The 10,424-nt window shown below is 52.5% G+C and overlaps 1 protein-coding gene across 1 annotated transcript; it reads right to left on the reverse strand.

Moving 5' to 3' along the window:
* Positions 1-8,656: 8,656 nt before the first annotated feature.
* LOC123055286 (probable CCR4-associated factor 1 homolog 11) lies at positions 8,657-10,175 on the reverse strand. The gene has a single exon (XM_044479283.1). It carries the CDS (start codon positions 9,842-9,844, stop codon positions 8,861-8,863), a length of 984 nt encoding a protein of 327 aa, XP_044335218.1. The 5' UTR covers positions 9,845-10,175; the 3' UTR covers positions 8,657-8,860.
* Positions 10,176-10,424: the final 249 nt, after the last annotated feature.

A 10,424-nucleotide genomic window follows, 5' to 3' on the forward strand; every position in this document is an offset into this window, starting at 1 on the left:
CTTCCGGCTCCTGGCTTGAGTTCTGTGATTCAAAAAAAAAAGGAGAGAAAAAAATATAAAAAAAAAGTTAAAAAAAAAGAGGTGCAATGCTTTCGTCGGGTACGCCTCTCTTGCAGTGACCGGTGTTTTTCGACGGTATTCCGTACATTGATCCCGTCTGACACATGCGTCGTTCCTCGGTCCTTGGTGCTCGCCCGCTTGAAGGTGGTGGTTGTCGCCCTACTTCGACACCTTATGCGACATCCACCGGTGCTGCTGACCGTTCTACATCGACTTCTTCAACAGCTGCACCGCCTCCTCTAGCCACTTCTCTCCATGGTGTTGGTCGTTCTTCAGCGACTCTTCCCACGACTTCCGCACGTGGTGATTGCGGCTCTACATCGACTCACTACTCCCGGTCGACTCTGCACAAAACTTCCACGGGTGGAGGCGACTGCTTATCGTCGGCAGGTGTTTCTACCTCGAGCTCTTCGGCCGTGTCCCTGTCTGCGCATGAGATTGCACAGCTGAAATGCCTGCTTGATGCTTGGGATTCTTCACCGACGGTTTCTGCAGGTTCTGTGGCTGACTCTTCTGGCATTGAGAAACCACCTTCTACTCATTCAGGTACATCCCCATGGATTCTTGATACTGGAGCGTCTTTTCATATGACTTATGATTCTTCCACTTTGACCTCCGTTCAACCTGTCGAGTCTCCTATTCGTGTTCTTACGGCTGATGGCACTCCCCTCCATGTAGCTAGTCGAGGCACTCTTAGCACTCCTTCATTTCATGTTCTCTCTGTCGCTCATGTTCCTCGACTTACCATGCAGCTCATATCTGGTGGTCAGATTGTTGACTCTAGTTGTAGGGTCATTCTCGACTTTGATTCATGTTCTGTTCAGGATCGTCGCACGGGCACTCTGCTTGGTGCTGGCCCTCGACGCTCTGATGGTCTCTGGGAGCTTGACTGGCTTCGTGTTCCCTCCGCTGCCACCGCTGCCAGTCTCGCAGCCCCTATAGCTGCATCTAGCAGCTCTTTTCAGCAGTGGCATCATCGTCTTGGCCATTTATGTGGTTCTCGTCTCTCGTCTTTGGTTCATCGTGGTGTTCTGGGGTCTGTCTCCCGTAACGCTTCGTTGGATTGTCTGGGTTGTAGGCTTGGTAAGCAGATTCAGCTATCCTACCCTCACAGTGAGTCGGTGTCCGAGCGTCCTTTTGATCTTGTTCACTCTGATGTTTGGGGTCCGGCTCCCTTCGCTTCGAAAGGGGGTCATGGCTACTATATTATCTTTATAGACGATTTTTCTCGGTACACTTGGATCTATTTCATGTCTTCTCGTAGTGAGGTCTTACCTATATACAAAAAAAATGCTGCCATGGTTCATACCCAGTTTTCCACCCCTATTCGTGTTTTTCGCGCAGATTCAGCTGGTGAGTATATCTCCCATGCACTGCGAGGATTTCCTTCTGAGCAGGGTACTCTTACTCAGTTCTCTTGCCCTGGTGCTCATGCTCAGAATGGTGTGGCTGAGCGCAAGCATCGTCACCTTCTTGAGACAGCGCGTGCAATGATGATTGCCGCCTCTCTTCCGCCTCACTTCTTGGCCGAGGCTGTTACCACTTCAACCTATCTCATCAACATTCAGCCTTCTGCTGCTCTACAGGGTGGTATTCCTCTCGAGCGTCTTTCTAGTCGTTCTCCTGATTATTCGGCGCTCCGTTTGTTTGGTTGCGTTTGCTATGTTTTGCTTGTCCCTCGTGAACGCACCAAACTGACTGCTCAGTCTGTTGAGTGTGTCTTTCTTGGATACAGTGATGAGCATAAGGGCTATCGGTGTTGGGATCCTGTCGGTCGCCGGATGCATATTTCCCAGGATGTGACCTTTGATGAATCTCGTCCCTTCTACCCGCGTCCATCCTGCTCGAATTTTTCTACAGAGAACATCTCTTTTCTTACATTTCCGGATACACCACCCTTTGTTCCTAGTATTCCTACTCCTCGTACCGCTGTTGCAGATCCGACCCCGTCCTCTCCTACGGTTTCTTCTCCTTCCTCATCGCATGAATCTCCACCTTCGTCGCTGATACCTTCCCCTTCTCCACCTTCATCACTGATACATTCCCCGTCTCCACCTCCAGTGATTCGACCTCTTCCCTCGTTTCCTTTCCATTATACTCGTCGTTCACGTATTGTGGATAAGTCTGCAGATGTGCCCTCTACTTCTGGTGTGTCGTCTTCCTCCTCTCACCCGACTTATGGTCTTCGTTCTCGGCCTTGTCCGCCCCTGATCGATATTCTCCTTCTCGCTATGGTCTTTCGACCGTTCTTGAGCTGACTTCTTATCGAGATGCTATCATTCATCCTGAATGTCAGTTTGCGATGGCAGAGGAGATTGCTGCCCTTGAGCGCAACGACACGTGGGACCTGGTTTCTCTTCCTCCCCGTGTTCGTCCCATCACTTGTAAGTGGGTCTATAAGATTAAGACTCGCTCTGATGGTTCTCTTGAGCGTTATAAAGCTCGTCTTGTGGCTCGTGGCTTTCAGCAGGAGCATGGTCGTGATTACGATGAGACTTTTGCTCCTGTGACTCATATGACCATTGTCCGCACACTACTTGCTGTGGCTTCTGTTCGCCACTGGTCTATGTCTCAGCTTGATGTTAAGAATGCCTTTCTTAATGGTGAGTTGCGTGAGGAAGTTTATATGCATCCACCACCTGGGTATTCAGTTCCTGATGGCATGGTTTGCCGTCTTCGTCGCTCTCTATATGGCCTTAAGCAAGTCCCCCGTGCTTGGTTTGAGCGTTTTGCCTCTGTGGTCACTGCAGCTGGTTTTTCGCCCAGTGCTCATGATCCAGCGCTATTTGTCCACCTTTCTGCTCGTGGTCGCACTCTTCTTCTTCTATATGTTGATGACATGATCATCACTGGCGACGATTCTGAGTACATTGCCTTTGTTAAGGCCCGTCTCAGTGAGCAGTTTCTTATGTCTGATCTTGGTACTCTACGTTACTTTCTTGGGGTTGAGGTTTCCTCCACCGCTGATGGCTTTTTTATTTCCCAAGAAAAGTATATTCGGGATCTTCTTGCTCGTGCGGCTCTTAGTGATGAGCGCACTGCTGAGACTCCTATGGAGCTCAATGTTAACCTTCGTGCTTCTGATGGCGAGCCCTTGTCTGATCCGACGCGTTATCTTCATCTGGTTGGGAGTCTTGTCTATCTTGCTGTCACTCGTCCGGATATCTCATATCCTGTTCATATTCTGAGCCAGTTTGTTTCCGCTCCCACTTCAGTTCACTATAGTCACCTTCTTCGTGTTCTACGATATCTTCGTGGCACGATCTCTCATCGCCTCCTTTTCCCCCGTTCTAGCTCATTACAGCTCCAGGCCTATTCAGATGCTACATGGGCTAGTGATCCTTCGGATCGCCGTTCACTTTCTGCTTACTGTGTTTTTCTTGGTGGTTCTCTCATTGCCTGGAAGACGAAGAAACAGACTGCAGTTTCCCGTTCGAGTGCAGAGGCCGAGTTGAGAGCTATGGCTCTTCTGACGGCAGAGGTGACTTGGTTACGATGGCTACTGGAGGATTTTGGTGTTTCTATTACTACACCTACCACCCTCTTGTCCGACAATATAGGTGCTATCAGTATTGCGCGGGACCCCATGAAGCATGAGCTTACGAAGCATATTGGTGTTGATTCTTATTATGTGCGCGATGCTGTGCAGGATAATGTTATTGCTCTTCAATATGTACCTTCCGAGTTACAGCTAGCGGACTTCTTCACTAAGGCACAGACTAGAGCACAACATAGATTTCACCTCTCCAAACTCAGTGTTGTGGGTCCACCATGAGTTTGAGGGGGGGTGTTAGAGTTATATTAGTGATGACTTTTGGCCTTTTGCATTCTAGCCTTTTGGCATCCTCATGTACTTGTATATATGCTGCCTTTGGCTTCCTAATAAGATTAAGTTGCTATTCCAACACCTAGTATGCCTAATTTAGTTTAGGTTTGTTTTGAACTCGTTAAATTCCGTCAGCTTTCGCACGTAATGTATTAAACTTGCTAAATTCCGTCCCAATTTCATGCGAACATTTGTTGATTCTGGTTGGATGCCTCCAGCCGGCCGACTGTCTAGACGTGTTGGTGGACATTTGTAGACGGAAATTCTTTCTTTTTTTGTAGACGGAAATTCGGTGATCCGTTTTCGGAGATGCCCTCATCTGTCCGCACAAAACTAGTCAGAAAGCGTAGTGCTGATCTGGTGCTGGAAACATAGTGTGTTGACCAAGACTTGCTACACTGCGGACTCGTCAGCCGGCCTGCTGGCTGCAACCGTGCGTTCAGTTCAGACACGCTGGTCGTCGCAGTGGAATTCTGCTTCTGCCTGCTGCGATTCCTCTTCGTCTTTTCTTTCCCCTTTCCCCCACGTGACTTGTTCTGGCACTACTGGTACTAGTTCATAGTGTGGCATGCCGGTCAAACACTAGGTCCACGCACTCCCACCTCACGCGCCCCGGCCGGCTCCACCACATTGAAAGCCCAGCTGCTGCCGATCCGACGCCCATTTCGAATCCAACGCCCGCGGTCTATTCCTTCTCTGCTCTCTGTGTTTTCTCCTCTGGTTCATCTCAGCGCCGCCACGGCCCGCCTGTCGTTGCCTCGGCCGCCGGTGCCTCGGCCGTTGGCGTCGCCGCACTTGTTCTTCTTGATGCGGTTGTCGGCGGGCGAGACGAGCTCCAGCCCGTAGAGCACACCGGCGAAGGCGCACACGCCCTGCCCGTTGCCGAAATGGACTTCTCGGGTGCGACTGAAGAACTCATAGAGATAGTATGTGTGTGGGTATATATAGATGAGTGTATGTCTGTACGTGATCGTCTGTGTTTCTACCGTGTTTATGAAAAGCACAACTCAACAAGCAACAAAACTGGTTTTGTCTCTCATTTAATAATTAGTTAACCTATTGATCGATCTGGAAATTGAAATAATGTGTCGACAGGAAAAAAAAGATGAACTAGAGCTAACTACCGAATCTTGTGCATGGGTAGTGCTACCGCGACAGGAGAAACTTGTTTTAGGGATTGAGTTTCCGAGGAGCAGCAAGGAGACATGACAGGCGAGACGACCGGCTGCTCGCAGATTTGATAGGTACGTAGTATTTTTCTTTCAGATTCGATGGAATCGGGCCGGTGACGTGCACACAAGTACGTAGTCTGCAACGATAGTGGTGTTAAATTGTATACTCGGTTTAATCAACATCTAATCAGAAATCAGAGTGTGTTTCTTCTGGTTTTGTTTATTGACTCCTCGTGCATGCGTCCGTCGTGGACAAACACAAACATCCATCAAACGCTGATGATGAGTGACTGAGACCCTTTGATCCGGCAAGCTGCTTTTCTCAACCAATAAACGCTGGCGGCATACGTGTGGTCGACGGAACAATAATATGACTACTCCTATCAGTGGCGATCTTATAAGAAAATCAAGGGCAGGCTCAAAATTAATGATGTGAAAAAAAAGTCACTAACCCTCAGCTCTTTTGTGCAAACAAGGTTAAAATTTGCTAGAATACTACTAGGAACATGTACTATTAACTACTAAAATTTTCTTTTCCATCACTGGAGGGCAGACTCAAGCCTATTAAAGCCTGCCCGGTTGATTCACCACTGACTCCAATTATGCGCATAATTGTGCGTAGTGATGCTTGTTATACTCTAGTACTAATGAGCACTTTAGAGAGTGCTAAATTAGTGAGTATTATTAGTCATTGCTAATGTTGAGGCGGTTTCTTGCGGTTAGCCCAGAATCTCTCTGGTCGAGTCCAACTCTTAGATGAAGTTCTCAAGAGGAAAAACGGCGTCGAGCAAAGCCAATTGCGTCGTCGTCATCCGATCTAGGAGACCGAAGATACGGTTTCCCCGAAACATGTTGGGTAGGGAGGGGGAGGGGGGGTGTTGCAGCACAAATGCCTCCAACAAGGACGGTGCCTGTAGGTCCGCCATCAACGACACCGACCACAGCTAGCTTACGACTTTCGTCGGCAGCCTCACTCGCCCAACCCCATGACCAGGCCAGCCCATCCGTCCTACCACCTCCACGACACGTGAGCACCATGCACATCTCACCCTCGCAGCCCAGACAAGGCACACAACAAGGACCTCCCACTCGAGGCTGTCAAGAACCCAGATCGGGTCCTGCCACCTACGGATCCTCGCCTGATCGCGCTCTCCGGAGCCAGCGCACCAACCTTGCGCACGGAGCGCCACCGCCTTCCCGCGGCCACCACTGCAAGGTCAAGTATTCCGTCGGATCCGCACCCCGCAGGGCTAAAAATAGGGCAGAACAAGCCCATCCGCGGCCGCCCTTGCACTACCGCAACCATCCCGCGTCGGGCACCGCATGCACTCCACTATTTCCTCCTGGCCCACCAGTCCGCGCGGATATGTGCTTAACTTGCCACGGGAGCGGCGGCATTCGGTCATCAGCCCGCAAGGCACTCGACATGCCTGGCCACAGCTCCCACCCGACGCTTACTAATCATGTTATGGATAATATCATAATTATGCGCTTTTCTATCAATTGCCTACGTACTGATCATGCTATGAATAACATCATAACTATGCGCTTCTCTATCAATTGCCAATGTACTGATCATGCTATGAATAACATCATAACTATGCGCTTTTATATCAATTGCCCAACAGTAATCATATCCATCATTACTACGCTCATGAGAGAGATGCCTCTATCAAAATCTATAGCCCCCAGGTCCATTCACTTCATATTACTAAAACCCTAAATACATTGCTGCAATTATTTATCTTTTATTTTTTTCCAATTTATCCATCTACCATTACCAAATTTAACCTTGCAATTAATGAGTACAAGGGGGTTGACAACCCTCTTGCCTGTGTTGGGTGCGAGTATTTGCTTTATGTGTGTGTGTGTGTGTGTGTGTGTGCAGGTACCATTTATATTTGTTTGCGTGAGTCTCCTATTGGTTCGATAAACCTTGGTACTTAACTGAGAGAAATACTTTTTGCTACTATACTACATCACCCTTCCTCTTCGAGAAAATCACAACGCCTATCACAACTTCACCAAGTAACAACCCCCCCCCCCACCCGCTTCATTTGGCCACCAGTGCTGCCTGCGCCTGCCAGCGAGGCCCTTCCTCCCCCAATCCCTGATCTGACGGCAGGATCCCGACAAAGTCCTTCCACTCGTCGGCGTCCCTTGTTCCTGCAGGTGCTGGATCCCGAGTGGTTGGTTGCGGAGCTCCTCGGCCGGTTTGCTCGCTCTTGGTTGCACTGTTGCAGCGTCCATTCTTCCCCCGATCCATCGCCATGGATCAAAGGTTGTGGCTTTTGATGTGTCTCCGGTGGTGCCTTCCCAGCGGCGACCATCCCTTGCGGCGTGTCGGTCTGGTGATCAGCGGGCGTTTGTGCCTTTGTGGTGGCACTATTGCCGGGCCCCGGATTCGGTGTCCATGGTTGTTTGTGTCTCTTCCGGCGTCGCGCCGCCGCTGACGCTCTAGAGGTCTCGTCTCTCGTCCAGCCTCTATGGCTTGCCGGTCACTGGCGGACTCGGCCCCGGCGGTTCTGAGTTGCGTCCCCTGCAGCGGCCCCCATCACCCCAACCCCGACCACCTTGCTGCGCCGCCTCCCACCATGTCCAAGGCTCGCTTTGACCTACACTTGACTTCCGACTCCCGGTTTCTGATCCGTGGCTATGGCGGGATATCTCAAACCTGGCGAGGGAGAAATTCCTGGTCGGCTTGCCAGTGCTGGTAACGGCGACACTAACTAGTGTTCCCCCTTCTTGAAGGTGTTGCTATGGCCTCTCTGTGCCCCTCTTCGAGCACCAGGGGTAACTCTAGATCTGATTATTTGGATCGGACGACGACGGCGCCATGACATCGTTATCCTTGTTGAAGGCGTCAACTTTTCTGCTCGCGGAGTCCACGGTGGTGAACTTGCGGATGTAGGACTTCGTTTTGGTTCGGATTGCTTCTCATGTTAGGGAGTTTAGCTGTGTTGTGTGCTTGTTCGGATCGAACAATCCTTGTCTCTCTGCTATGGACATCGTGTTGATGCCATCTTGTGTCCGTGCATGTGTTGTACCATTACCTGTACTCATTCTTTATTTTTTTATTTATCAATAAAAAGATAGGCAGATTTTGATCAAGAAATCTGATCTAGCCTGGCGCTGCTGCTCGAAACGGAGTGTGTTGACCAAGAAAGAAGGCAGTGTGTGGAGTCGTCGGCCTGCAACTTTGTGTGTCCAGTTCAGACGCGCTTGTCGTCAGAGTGGAATTCTGCCTGCTGCTGCTGCTGCTGCTGAGATACTTGTCCCCCTGCATAGCTTCTTCAGTTCTTCTTTCCCCTTTACCCCACGCCGCGCGTTCAAACCCAACCACCGTACCTCTCGTGACTTCTTCTTCTTCCAGTGCTAGTACTAGCCAGTGTGCGCCGGTCAAACGCCAGGTCCACGCACGCGGCCGGACCACAGTGCAAGGAAGTCCCAAGCGTGCGTGCGTGCCGATCCGACGCCCATTTCGAATCCAACGCCGGCGATGCGAACCAGAGCACCTGCTCTGTTTTCTCCTCTGCTCCTAACGCCGGCGATCGATCTCCGAACAAATGTCCGACGATTATGAATGCAACACACGGAATTGTTAATCAACCAACGAATGAACACATGTTATTATTGCCCATCAGACCATCACGGATTAAACCACTAGCTGTATGTACACAGAGAACACGCAGAAAAGGAACAAGCTAAGCTATCGGATCGGATCGGAGGATCATCAGCGATTAACGCAAGGTTAACCGCTCTACAACTACTCATCGGTCGGGTCGGGTCGGGTCGGGTCGGCTCATCTCAGCGCCGCCACGGCCCGCCTGTTGTTGCCTCGGCCGCCGGCGCCGTTGCCGCTGCCGCACTTGTTCTTGTTGTTCCTGTTGCCGTTGCCGTTGCCGTTGTCGGCGGCGGGCGCGGGGGCCGCGGCGAGGTCGAGCTCTAGCTCCAGCCCGTAGAGCACGCCGGCGAAGTTGCCGACGCCCTGGCCCTGCCTGGTGTTGCCGGCGAAGTAGACCTCCCGGATGCGGCGGAAGACGTCCCAGGTGAGCGCGGCGTCCGACCCCGCCTGGTGGGACATCCCCGCGGCGCGCTCCACGCCCAGCTGCGCCGCCAGGGCGTCCAGCCCGCCGTAGAGCCCGGCGCAGCTGCCCATGACGTGGCGCGCGTCGTACACCTGGTCGCCGAAGAAGACGCGCACCAGGCCCAGGAACTCGGGCAGCGTGCGCGGCAGCTTGCGCCCCATGAGCAGCTTCACCAGGTACCCGAAGTCGTAGGCCGAGTGGAACGTCACCCACGTCGGCGCGCCGCTGCCGGACCCGGAGCACACCAGCCCCGACGACATGAGCAGCGCCGCGAAGACGCGCGCGTCCACGCCCTGCCTCCGCTGCCTCGCGAAGTCGAGCCCGTGGCCCGCCAGCAGGGCCACCGAGCTGGGGTTGTGGCGGTGCACGCGCGGGTCGAACTCGCGCAGGTTGATCTCGAACGCCACCGCCGGCGGCGCGTCGGGGGACGCCGCGAACGCCAGGCCCACCTGGATCAGGTGGAGCGCGTCCACGTTCGCCTTGAGCGCCGCGTACCGCTCCGACGGGGTCAGGGTCGCGTGGTGCTTGCTGGGGCAGTGGATCACGCCCGGGAACTCCGTGTCCATGGACACGTACGGGAACCGCTCCGCCACCTGCCGGATCGCCTGGAACTCCGACTCCACGTTGTTCGCCCACACCTGCCGGATCATCAGCCTCCCCTGCCCCCCGGCGGCGGCGGCCTCCGTCTGCAACTTCATCGCGGCGGCGGCGGCGGCGGCGGTTCAATCTTTCTTCGCTGTATGTGACTGGATCGAGTGGCGGTGCGCCGGGCTCCGAGATCGATCGATCGGTGGATCTTCTTTGCTGTAGTCGGAGTTGGATTTGGGGGATTTGGGCGAGGACGGCGAGGGTTTTATAGGGTGGGATTCGGGGAGGGGGATTCCAGCCGGGCGCTGCGAAAGGAAGGAGAAGGCGGCGGGGCCGCGCCGAGATTCGTGCACGGTGGAACGGACGGCGGATGCGCGGGGTGACAGCGCGTTTATGGCGTGCGCGATTTGCCAATCATTGTTGCTCCAAGCGTGTCAAGTCTGACCAGACGAGGAAGGTATTATAGTTCTCTTCTTTTTCAGGTCGTCTGCCTATGTATCTATGTATGTATCTGGATGGGATTCAAGAGAGGTGGACTCGGTCTCTACTAAACTATGGCACTAGGTTTTGTATTTTAACATGTGATGTTATGTAATGCCGCCTTCCGGAATTACGCAGGGTTTTACTCGCAACGCTCTCGCTTTTAATGGGAAAAGATTGTTGGGCTTTAACGCAAACACTTATCTGCTT

The sequence above is a fragment of the Triticum aestivum genome, chromosome 2D (genome assembly GCF_018294505.1).
Source record: "Triticum aestivum cultivar Chinese Spring chromosome 2D, IWGSC CS RefSeq v2.1, whole genome shotgun sequence".
NCBI lineage: Eukaryota > Viridiplantae > Streptophyta > Magnoliopsida > Poales > Poaceae > Triticum > Triticum aestivum.